The sequence below is a fragment of the Ascaphus truei genome, chromosome 16, assembly GCF_040206685.1.
Source record: "Ascaphus truei isolate aAscTru1 chromosome 16, aAscTru1.hap1, whole genome shotgun sequence".
Classification (NCBI taxonomy): domain Eukaryota; kingdom Metazoa; phylum Chordata; class Amphibia; order Anura; family Ascaphidae; genus Ascaphus; species Ascaphus truei.
In genome coordinates this window covers 49,626,188-49,638,204 of record NC_134498.1, presented here as the reverse complement: position 1 = coordinate 49,638,204, position 12,017 = coordinate 49,626,188, and the positions used below count along the sequence as shown (strand labels likewise).

At 42.7% G+C, this 12,017-nt stretch overlaps 1 protein-coding gene across 1 annotated transcript in view; it reads left to right on the top strand.

Moving 5' to 3' along the window:
• Nucleotides 1–11,294, top strand: part of LOC142467239 (vascular endothelial growth factor receptor kdr-like) — a 145,984-nt gene extending 134,690 nt beyond the window's left edge. The window contains 6 exon segments of the mRNA XM_075572670.1: nt 208–307; nt 782–887; nt 1,607–1,731; nt 2,913–2,991; nt 5,624–5,724; nt 7,638–11,294. Coding sequence (XP_075428785.1) covers nt 208–307; nt 782–887; nt 1,607–1,731; nt 2,913–2,991; nt 5,624–5,724; nt 7,638–7,848 — 722 coding nt within the window. The 3' untranslated portion in view covers nt 7,849–11,294.
• Nucleotides 11,295–12,017: the final 723 nt, after the last annotated feature.

Sequence of the window (12,017 nt, the reverse complement as noted above, 5' to 3'; positions counted from 1 at the left end):
AGTTGTGCAGGCCTGATCTATGTTAATGTATATAAAGTATCAACTGTTCATCTATGTTAATGTATATAAAGTATCAACTGTTCATCTATGTTAATGTATATAAAGTATCAACTGTTCATCTGTTAAGGTGCTGTATATACAGTATAAACTGTTCATCTATGTTAATGTTTATACAGTATCTACTGTTTTCATTCTTTCCTCCCCCAGGTGCTTCTCCTTATCCAGGAGTGCAGATAGATGAGGACTTCTGCTGCAGACTTAAGGAAGGGACCCGGATGAGACCCCCAGAATACTGCACCCCTGAAATGTAAGAGCCCAAATCTAGCATTGGGCAATAAATAAATCATTTAGACCAGACAAACTGCATAGAAATGTTAGTTTTCACGTATGCAATTGACCCAGATTTTTTTTTCTCTCTCTCTACAAAGATTGCATTTATTGTGATTTTGAAAATAGTGGAAAACTCATTTTCAGGATTAATTAGCAAACTGTGGTGAATTCCAATGACAAGTTGCCAACTCCCTTTATGCCAACATGATACGCTGCAAACATGGACAGTCACCAAGTACAAACGCCTTGCCTATGGTGGTTAGAAATGCAATGTTATATTAGCATCCCGATGAAAGCCATTGATTAATGACAATGTTACCAACCTGACTTCCAGTTTGATTTAGGTCAACGATTGGCACTGCCACGGGAACCGTCTGTAATGTGTTACTTTTACAAGCTTGTGCTACATATCCCTCTGTCTGGCACCCTCATAACTGTATTTCTCTCCTAGCTACCAGACCATGCTGGATTGCTGGCAGGGAGTTCCCACAGAGAGACCCAACTTCACCGTTTTGGTGGAGCGCTTAGGAGACCTCCTTCAGGCGAATGTTCAACAGGTTTGAAATGATTCCTTTCATTTTATGTTCGAGGTTGTTCCTCCCTGGAACCCAGCACTTTGAGTAAAAATATGTTAAATGTAAGCACATTATATAGTAGAACAGGGGCGGGCAACTCCAGTCCTCAAGGGCCACCAACAGGTCAGGTTTTTAGGCTATCCCTGCGTCAGCACAGGTGGCTAAACCAGTGGCTCAGTCGAAGACTGCACCACCTGTGCTTAAGCAGGGATATCCTGAAAACCTGACCTGTTGGTGGCCCTTGCGGACTGGAGTTGCCCGCCCCTGCAGTAGAAGATTAAGGAAACCTGCACTGTATATGTTTCGTGCGGGTCAGTACTTAGACATGTGACATCAGGCCCCCGAAATAAACTCCGCGAAGAAAGAAGGGGCCGGAAGAAACCTTTGGGGAAAAGACTGCGTGATTAGGTTTGAAACGGAGATGCCCAGTCACCCATCTGTGACCAGAAACCATGGCATCATGTATATTCTGTTAATGAAAACAAGTCTACATTACCATGTTTAGATAAAAGAGCTCTTTGTAATCTTCTTTTTCCAATTATCTGCTAACATTGCTAGCTGTCAATCGCTTGAGCTTTTAAAGCCGTAGTCCCACTGTGCTCTGTATTTTGTGTTGCTTAGCATCTTTTTTTTTGCAGTGTGGCACATACGTACCATGCAGTTTTAATATGAAGTGTGCTTCTCTTACATTACCCCTGTAGGAGGGGAAGGACTATATTCCACTAAACACCACTTTGTGTCTTGATGGAGAAACCAATGTGAAAACCGTCCCCGATGGGCACAGCGTAAGGAGTTCAGTCACACGATGGAGCACTTTGGAAGCTGGGTGAGAAATAGCATTAAACCCCATACTCCGATTACGTTCAGGGATATTAATTAGGATGTTGGCTGCAGAACTGTAATGTCAAGTCTTTGCAGGAGGGATTACACTGCTCAGTGTAGGTGTCGCTGATGGACAAATCTTTCTAAAGCATTGGAGAATAGCAGTGTAAGATGCATTTGAAAGTTAATTCATTTCATATGTGCGGTAATCACCTTATTTTGTAAATGGTACTTGGCATGTAGCAAACATTTATTATAGGTAATCGGTCAAAATCCCTGATCATATTGATCTTCTATTGTTGCCTTATGGTAGTGGCACCTATCCTTGAGGGTAAACAAACAATACACAATGTTTAGTGCTCAGAAACGTCTTCAAACTTTTAATTAAGGATATTTAGGGAAAATGTTGCTTCAGAATAGCCCCCCTGCCTATAAATATGGGACTAGGTATTTGTATCTATATCTATATCTATATCTATATATATATATATATATGCGTTACATCAGATTTCTCATATAATTTATTCTGGAATTACAAACCTACTTCTCTAGAATGTACGGTAGATATCCATAAGGATTTGAAAACGATATATATATATATATATATATATATTCATTTATTCGCAACTGGACTAACACGGCTATTTTCTGCTTTATATATATATATATATATATATATATATATATATATATATACACACACACATTATTAGCTATTAAATAATAATAATTCTTCTTACTATCCAGTTCAATAATCACTATTACATTAACCAGTTGGTATACACAAGGGGTCTTAAACTCAGTCCTTAAGGGCCACCAACAGGCCAGGTTTTCAGGATATCCCAGCTTTAGCACAGATGGTGCAGTCTTTGACTGACCGAGCCACTGATTGAGCTACCTGTGCTGAAGCAGGGATATCTATAAAACATGGCCTGTTGGTGGCCCTTGAGGACTGATTTTGAGACCCCTGGTATACACTAAAACAGAACAGGGTTTTTTCACACCATGTTATATCCTTGTGCAAAGTGTCTACACAGATTACAAATGAATTCATTGCAGACATCTACAGCAGGAAAATGATGAGCATGAAAAAGCAAAGCCTCTCAACGTGTGCATAGCGGTATTGGAAAGAGTATCAAAGGAACGTGGGTGTCCAGCTAACCATGCGGCCCTTCTTGTTTTTAGAAACAACAACAAAAACCGCCCGTTGAGTGTGAAGACGTTTGACGAGGTGCCAGTGGGAAAGGACAAAGTGTTCAACGAGGTAAACACTTCTGCAAAAAGGGCTGGGGTGAGCATGTTCCCGCTCACATATCCACATCCTGCAGAAAAGCCTCTCCCTCTGGGAGAAACCGCGAGAGGGAGAAGTAAACTTCCACTTACAGCAGGAACACCCCAACCTGCCCTCGGGAGGCACCTGCTACGTCTGGTTTTGCGGGTAACCAAAACATTTGCACGTTAAGAGATTGCTGGCATGGGCAGCCAACTCCAATGCTCAACAGCCTCCAACAGGCCAGGTTTTAACGATATCCCTGCTTTAGCACAAGTGGTGCAGTCTTCGACTGAGCCACTGATTGAGCCACCTGTGCTGAAGCAGGAATATCCTGAATACCTGACCTGTTGTATGTATGTATGTATGTACCGTATGTCTTTATTTATATAGCGCCATAAATGTACATGGCACTTCACAGCAGTAATACACGTGACAATCATATAAATAACAAATAATACAAATAACACCTAAAGGGGAGAAGTACTTCAGACAAAAGTACCATTTAGGAAACTGCTGTAAAGCAGAGTAATTTCTCATTTCGAAATACGGCTTTAAAATGCGCTAATTGAGATACCTGAGCATTGTATTACTGAGCAAGGCAAGAGTTAACCGCCTATACTGCAGATTATAAGATAGTCATTAAAAAAGGACATGTGAAGAGCAGCAAAAAACAACACCCCCCCTTCTTTTAAACAGTAGAGGATATAGCTTCAAGGAGAATCCATGCTAATAATAACATAGACGTCCAAGGCCAGAATGTAAATATCTGCAGTTTATACACTGCATGATGTTTATTAGCATGCTTGTAACAGAGAATCGCCCTAAAGCTTTAGCCTTCTGCTATTAAGGAGATTGCAAACATCTTTGGAAACTTCTGAGCTTCATTGTGTGTTCTGTCTGTACTGCAAGGTGAATGTTGTGTTGTTTATCCTTGGCAGTGCCTTTTGTGTTTGCTTATGTAGAGGCCGCTCCTGTTTTTACCTCTTTCGTGGCTTGCAAGCTATTATAGTTTTGCCGACATTGATTGTGTCTTAAAATAAATGCAAACATATTAAACCCAGCGCAGAGCTCAGGGACATCTGACCTTCTTAGGAAACTTGATCCATTGACTGAGCACTGAACAAAACAGATCTAACCCAGCATCCTGTTTCCATATTAATTACAGCATTAATGGCATACAGTGGGGGTGTCATTGTGTAAATAAGCAAAGCTTTAGTCTTCCACTATTCTGGTTTGCCATACCCTTGATTAATCTCTTCCAGAAGCTGCCTTTCATGTGCTCCAAGGCTGCATCTCTAATGCACAGCCACCTGCCTCTGTGTACTGAGCCAAGCCTTCTCTATGAGATGTAATTAATAACCTGACTGGCCTGCTCGCTTATTAATTGCAGCTACTATATAAACACGGTTACTGTAATCTCTTGGGATGGGAAATGAGATCTCTTTATATATGTGGAGGAAAAAAAACATCAACAATTTAGGATATTTTTAGTATTTAAAAAATGTTACTCCTTAACTAGTAATGCGGCAGTAATACATTGCTCTGTACTGTAATGAGTTGTAGGCCCCTCTGGCACTCAAGAAGTTCAACTGAGACTTTGTTGGAGAAAATACCCCTAATGATGCATATGTTGCCCTGTTCAATAATCATAGGCAGCTACACAAAGCCAAATCTAACACTCTCTCTCCATACAATCAATTATAATTAAAAGTTCAACACCTGGAGCCTTTGCTGGCTGCCACATTTCAAAAATATAACCGGGCCATTTATTAAATAGACAGAAGCAGAGTAAAGCTGCATATAAGTGATACTCCAACTCTATACAGCATAGATCCACATGTAAATATAAGGTGTGTGTGTGTGTGTGTGTGTGTATGTATGTGTGTGTGTGTGTGTGTGTGTATATATATATATATATATATATATATATATATATATATATATATATACTGTGTTCGACAAACCTATACATTTGCACGCCCCGGGCGAGTGGATTTAACATCGTGGCGAGCTCCTATTGGGCCAAGCAGCACACGTTTGGTACTAGGTGGCGAGTAGATTTTTTTGTTCGGCGAGTACATTTTTTGGTGATTTGTCGACCACTGTATATGTATATATATTCCGTCTTGTACCCCATCCCTTTGTGTTTTATATGTCCTTTATTATATTTAAAAAATCTAAAAATATACAATTAAATAGTTGTTCTGGCATTTTTTATTCTGTCAATCTAATTCACAAGGCAATTGTAGTTGAAGACAAGACTGGATTTTATCATCTTTAAACGCAAGAAAAAAAAGCCTATATCTTATGTAAAAAACAGAGGAGCGCTGTGCAAGGGGACTGACACTGACAGTAAAAGACAAAGATACACAAGCACACTGAAAAGGCCATTTTTGATATACAGTAGGAGTTACATCACCACCAACACTGCAGTCCAGAATGACATGAAGATCTTTCTTGGGAATGAACCTTTGGTTGTGCTATACCTGGACATCATGATCTATAATGAAAATCACTTCGTATTCGAGTGGGGACCATTGCTAAAATGCCATCAACTCTTTGGCAGATTACTGTAGCATGAATCGAGCGTCCTTGTGAACTGTTTTTCGTTTCTCAATCACAGGAGAGTGAGTCAGACAGTGGGATGGTCCTGTCCTCCGTGGAGATGAAGAGCCTGAAGCGACAGAAGACCCAGTCATGGCCGTTTGGAATCATCGCCCATGCGTAAGTGAGAGATGAGATGTTATGAAGACTGCTGCGGGGTTAGATGTCCCCCGTATAAAGAACGGGTGCAATACTTTACTCCACTTGCTGTATACTGGGTATTATAAGATGTACCTATTTGTAAACATACTTGAAAGCAAAAGATTATTCTTTTTTAAATGATGTGAATACATCTGGTGCTGGTTATTTTTACCCAGGAAATCTTTTTGATACATACCGTATCCCTCTTACCCACCCTTATGAACATTATTGTATTAATGGGATGCTTTTGGAAGCACGAGGGAAGGTAAGAAGCCGCCTTGTTGATGTAGAGCTCTTGTTATATCACTTCCCCTAGAAAGATTTATACTGTCGTTTATTTGTTAAAAATGGAGTGGATTAAATAAAGTGGATTACACCATAAAAGCCAGAACCACAAATGGCCATCCACGTGAGTCGGCTTTAAAAACAGCTGTGAACTAATATAATTTTATTCATACCGTTTCCAAAAGCTACAAACAGGGAAGAGTTAGAGAGGAGAGAAAATGTAGCACTCGATAACTGCATACATTGTATGATACATCAAAAACATTTACCCTGGATGCATTTCAAACACTTTCTCTCCTTGACATAAAAGCGTCTTGTGGATCGTTACATTGCGTTTTCCAACACGGACAGTTTTGTTTGTCATTCTCCTGCCAGATCCCACTGTTCCTTTTATTTGTGGGGGTATTAGCTTTCTGCGCCTGGCAAACTGACTGAGCATCAGGTCGCAGGATGTCTGAGACAAAACATGAATCCGAAAACCTGATATCCTCACACACTGCTTCTTTACCTCCTCCTTTGCTAGAGGGGACAGCGGTGTCCCGTGGGGTCATTTGTCGCATTGGCATTTTTGGCAACAAGGTGCGATCCCTCTAAAAGTTAAAAATAAAGGGGAAAATGTTCAAGCACTCTTTGGCATTCATTATTTTATTTAAATGTGATACAATACAGTTTACATAGGATTAATAAACAATGTAACTAATCAAGAACAAACAGATGCCACTTGAGAGCGACATCAGCTAAATGTGTTATAAATGTCACCTTCTGTGCCCGGCTTCCTAGGGAGGTTACATCAGCAACATGTGTTATAAATATCTCCTATAATTGCATCTTCTTTCTGCAAGTTTGATATGAGCAGTCAAACCTGTAAAGCTATTGTTTTTACTTCAATAAACTACCGTTATAATATAATCACACAATTCATTGTGAAATACTCCAGTAATGCTCTACAGTACTTTCTAACCTGATCACTGTAGGTGAATAATTCCCTGACTGGCATCCCATATAGTAACAAGTGAAGATAAAGCAGATGCCTATGTTTTAAAACTCTTAGCGCACTTAATGCTGTTGTCCGTGCGGCTTGGGTTTTCTGATTTGGGTGGGGGGAGAATGCTGTAGTCCCCCCACCCTTTAGCTCCTCTAATTACATTTCTATTATCCGCACTGTGAGATGTCTGGGCACACATCCAGCTCACACAGATGTTTTGCTGCCTTCCTTCATCTCTCTTGACAACTCCAATACCTGAAAATTATAAACTGAGAGAGCTTGGGCAGTCATCTGAGGGGTTTATTCACTTAAGTGGGATAGTCATTATTAATCGCTACCAACTATCCAAGTGAATGGCTGTTAACAATCGATGAGGGCTATTTAGCAAATTAACACTGCAGACCCAACTAAACACAATGCAAAAAAGACAGTAGGCAACCATAATAGTTGTAAACAGTGATTGGAGTGTGATGGTGTATGATGGTATAGCGTACCAATATTAGTGACATTCAGAAAGCGGTATCTGTTATAGAAGGTTTCATGCATTACACGAGTTCCTTGAGAAGCAGCATTCTCGCATCAAGATTTTTTATAGTGTGTGTTCGATCTTCATATTCCACAGAATGAAAGCAGTCAGCAAGAGCAGAGAGTCGGTGTTAGGCGATAATGACAGAAACCTTGTGAAGTACCAGCCAGCTGCCCAAATTGAAGAGGATCCACTGGACTTCACGCTGGAAGAGCTTGTCCTCATGCCCATGGATCTTAACCTGGAGTGTCACAGCCCACCCCCAGATTATAACTCTGTCATCCATTATTCCACCCCTCCAGTGTAACAAGACCAGCGTATTTCTGTTGGTCCAACCTACAGTTTCCTTTCCTCCAATGCAACCACATTTGCAAGGCATTCATGAGGTCCATGACTGGCCGAGAAAGAAAAGTGGATATCGATCCGTATCATGTGTCTTGGCCTGTCCTCTAGATGGGAACACTGTTTCATGAAGTACTTTTAAAAGTATTTTCCAGAAGATGATACTGGCAACAAATTGACACAGCACCATTTGTCCTAGCACAATAACCAAACTAAAAATGTAAAACTTGCATCAACATTAATGCATCTCTGTATTACTTTACTTCTTTTTCATTCGGTTTACTCACATTTTTGTGGACTTTTTATAGTCAAGAGTTTATAGTCAAGAGCAGGGCTTGGCCTACAGACAGATAATAACGGTAGTCCACCAACTCAAGCAGTAATAACTGCCAGATTTTATCATGTTAAAACAAACCAAAATAAAGCTAGGTTGTTACAATTTAGCTACGAGGGTAACTGTTAGCCAGAAAGTGAGCTTTCCTGAGCCGCCTGGGCATTTGGCCAGTCAAAGAAACATTACCCAATTGTGGCAAAAATGTAAGTTCCATATTTTATAGAATCATTGAAATACAGACTAACTAACCACAAATGTGGATGGAAATGAGAGGAAGACGAAGCCTTAATAACTCTTAATAACACTGCTCTTTTTCCGCAGTGAAATGGCAAGTCAAACAAATATTGTTCTGTTCTTATTTTATTGTGACAAGTTTAAAGGCAAGTACACGATAAGTAATTATCTTGTGTTCATTGTTCAACTTGGTATGAGCCAAAAAATGTACCGTGGAAAATGTTCAATGTTTGTCATGTCATACAATTCATATAACCTCCTGTCCATTCTCTTTAAAAAAAAAAAAAAAAAAAGGATAAATGATGGTAACCTAACACGCACAGTGCTTCATTGCCACATCCGAGTTCTATATCACGAAACCCTGAGGCCACAGATGTGATCAGGTAAGAGGTTGAATCCAATGGCAGAGGCTCGTTTCTTTCCACAATCAATCGACCCAAAAGACACAATGGTCCCTATTCAATGTTCTCCATGTCAGGGAAGCTCTGAACAACATTCATATGAAGATTTGGCTTCCCACCATATTGAATGTGGGCCAATGTATAAATGTTCAAAATTGACCTTTTGGCAGCACAATTTCTAATATATATCGATCATTGTATTAAAGACCGGGACTGCCTCTTTGGCAGCATAGTTAACGTATTCCTACAGTATAACAACCGCCCATGGTTGGTTTTTACCTACCAGGGAAGTAGAAATCTGCTACCGTTTATTGTTTGTTCGCCAGCTGAGAATAAGGTACAGCATTTGGGAACAGCAGTGTGTTCATGCGCTGCTTTATATATTCTTGGTGACGTCTGCCAGCAGCTATATTGTCCAGGGAAGGGCAGCCTTGTTCCCTCCATATTGCGTTGTGTGCTTGGATACCTATTAATAGCACAATTTCACGGCCAGCTGCCAACAACCATTTTAAACCCATACGTTCCCGGTTTGTCTTCTCACTAGACTTTCTGCAGAGAGCCGGAAAATTTAGACAAGCCAAGACGTGCCTATAACGGAATAAACATGTCTTGTTTGTCAGCAGTGAAGAAAAATGTCCTTATTTTTCCTCCCTGCTGTGCTCCTTCACAGGTGTTATGCATCATGTATTCGTGGCTCAGAGTTTCAGCAAACCAACCTCTCATAGTGGCCTCCGTCTAAAACGTGGACGAGATTACTAACTTAATAGTACGAAAGGCACCTACCACTTATGTGACTTTATCATTTATCAGTGGATATAAACAACGATTTGGCAATACAGCACTCCAGGAACTGGGTTACCATCAGATTATCACAGTAATGGGTGATGTGAGGGAGGTTAATATTTAGCAGGCGTTGTTTCAATGTTGCAATGAGAAAAGGATCCTTGGGCTGCGCTTATACAGCCGGCGACGCAACCGATGACGTCACCCGTCGCCATTGTGATAGTTGTAATTTAAGTTTAGGCGACGTCGCTGGCTACACGGCCAGTGACGTCAGAAAGGGGGAAGGCAGAGGGACGGAGAAGCGCTCTGATTGGCCACAAGGAGAAACCGTCGCTGAAAAAAATCAAACAACAGTGACTACCAGATTTTTGGTAGCGCTGTCGCTTGGTCGCACCGTCGCGTGCACTATAAGCGCCGACAATGCATTTGTTTTGACGTCGCGTCGCCGACACTACAAGCGCAGCCTAATGCATTCCAGCTACAGTAAATGCCATGTCCCCATACAGTTATGGAAACGGCAGGGATGTTTGAGACCAGTGCTTTTGGTTGCTAATCTTGTTTAGTTCTCCAGTGCAGACCACTCCGACAACAAAGAGTTTATCTGTGTTTCTCTCCTGTTAAAGGAACGTTTTCATTATTATATGTTAAAAAACAAACAAAATATTGCCTTAAAGTATTACGATGTATGTGGTTTTGTATTTCTACTAATATATCTCTGGTCTATTGTCTCTAATTTAAATATTGACCCTTCTATTGATGTATAAAGTTTATATAGCAAAAATGTGGTTCACAATTTTATATATGGCATTTTATTTCCAGTTTTAATTGAAATACAAAAATCCTGGCGACCGCCACATGCTTGCAGGGCAAGCCCTGGTTACTAGACGTTCAATATATTCATTTATGTGTATGTTAAAGTACTTATTTCTGCTATTATATTGGGATGTTTTTCTAATGTTTTGCAATGCCTTTTTATATCTGGGGACTTCCATTAGAGCAAGAACTTTTACCTATGAATCATGTCATAACCGTTTTACCCATATGAGAAATGACACACACATACCTGATCACAGGCACATGCCGGGAGTCGTGAAGCGGGACGTATTGCGTCACGCGCCCAATCTGGCGATAACTGCCATTCAAGTCCATGGCAGTAACCTTCAGATCCGTGGCGCTGTCCCGCACCGTGGCTTCCTGACTCCCGGCCACAGTGTAATGTAACACGGGACTGTGTGTTATCGTCTCAAAAGTCACAAAGAATAAGATTACGGGGCGGCTATTTTAAAAGGTTCAGGCTCACTTTGTACTTAATTGGACAGGCTTACAAAATAATTTAACGGACTGAATTTTGGAAGCTTAGGTAAGCTGATGATTCCAATTATTCCTACAAAACTTGGGCTGGCCGGAGCTCTTTGGGTTTCTGGGCTACTTGAGGCAGCCCTCGTTTAAAGTTGAGCAGATACTTGGGACTATTAAAGGGAACTGTGGGGGGTGGAGCATGCTGAAACACTATAGCCGCGAGCTATCTGCTCCTGACCCGCTCACTCCCTCCTACCCTGCTCACCTCCCACTCCCTCCCTCCCACCCTGCTCACCTCCCACTCCCTCCCTCCCACCCTGCTCACCTCCCACTCCCTCCCTCCCACCCTGCTCACCTCCCACTCCCTCCCTCCCACCCTGCTCACCTCCCACTCCCTCCCTCCCACCCTGCTCACCTCCCACTCCCTCCCTCCCACCCTGCTCACCTCCCACTCCCTCCCTCCCACCCTGCTCACCTCCCACTCCCTCCCTCCCACCCTGCTCACCTCCCACTCCCTCCCTCCCACCCTGCTCACCTCCCACTCCCTCCCTCCCACCCTGCTCACCTCCCACTCCCTCCCTCCCACCCTGCTCACCTCCCACTCTGCTCACCTCCCACTCCCTCCCTCCCACCCTGCTCACCTCCCTCCCACCCTGCTCACCTCCCTCCCACCCTGCTCACCTCCCACTCCCTGCCTCCCACCCTGCTCACCTCCCACTCCCTCCCTCCCACCCTGCTCACCTCCCACTCCCTCCCTCCCACCCTGCTCACCTCCCACTCCCTCCCTCCCACCCTGCTCACCTCCCACTCCCTCCCTCCCACCCTGCTCACCTCCCACTCCCTCCCTCCCACCCTGCTCACCTCCCACCCTGCTCACCTCCCACTCCCTCCCTCCCACCCTGCTCACCTCCCACTCCCTCCCTCCCACCCTGCTCACCTCCCACTCCCTCCCTCCCACCCTGCTCACCTCCCACTCCCTCCCTCCCACCCTGCTCACCTCCCACTCCCTCCCTCCCACCCTGCTCACCTCCCACTCCCTCCCTCCCACCCTGCTCACCTCCCACTCCCTCCCTCCCATTCCCT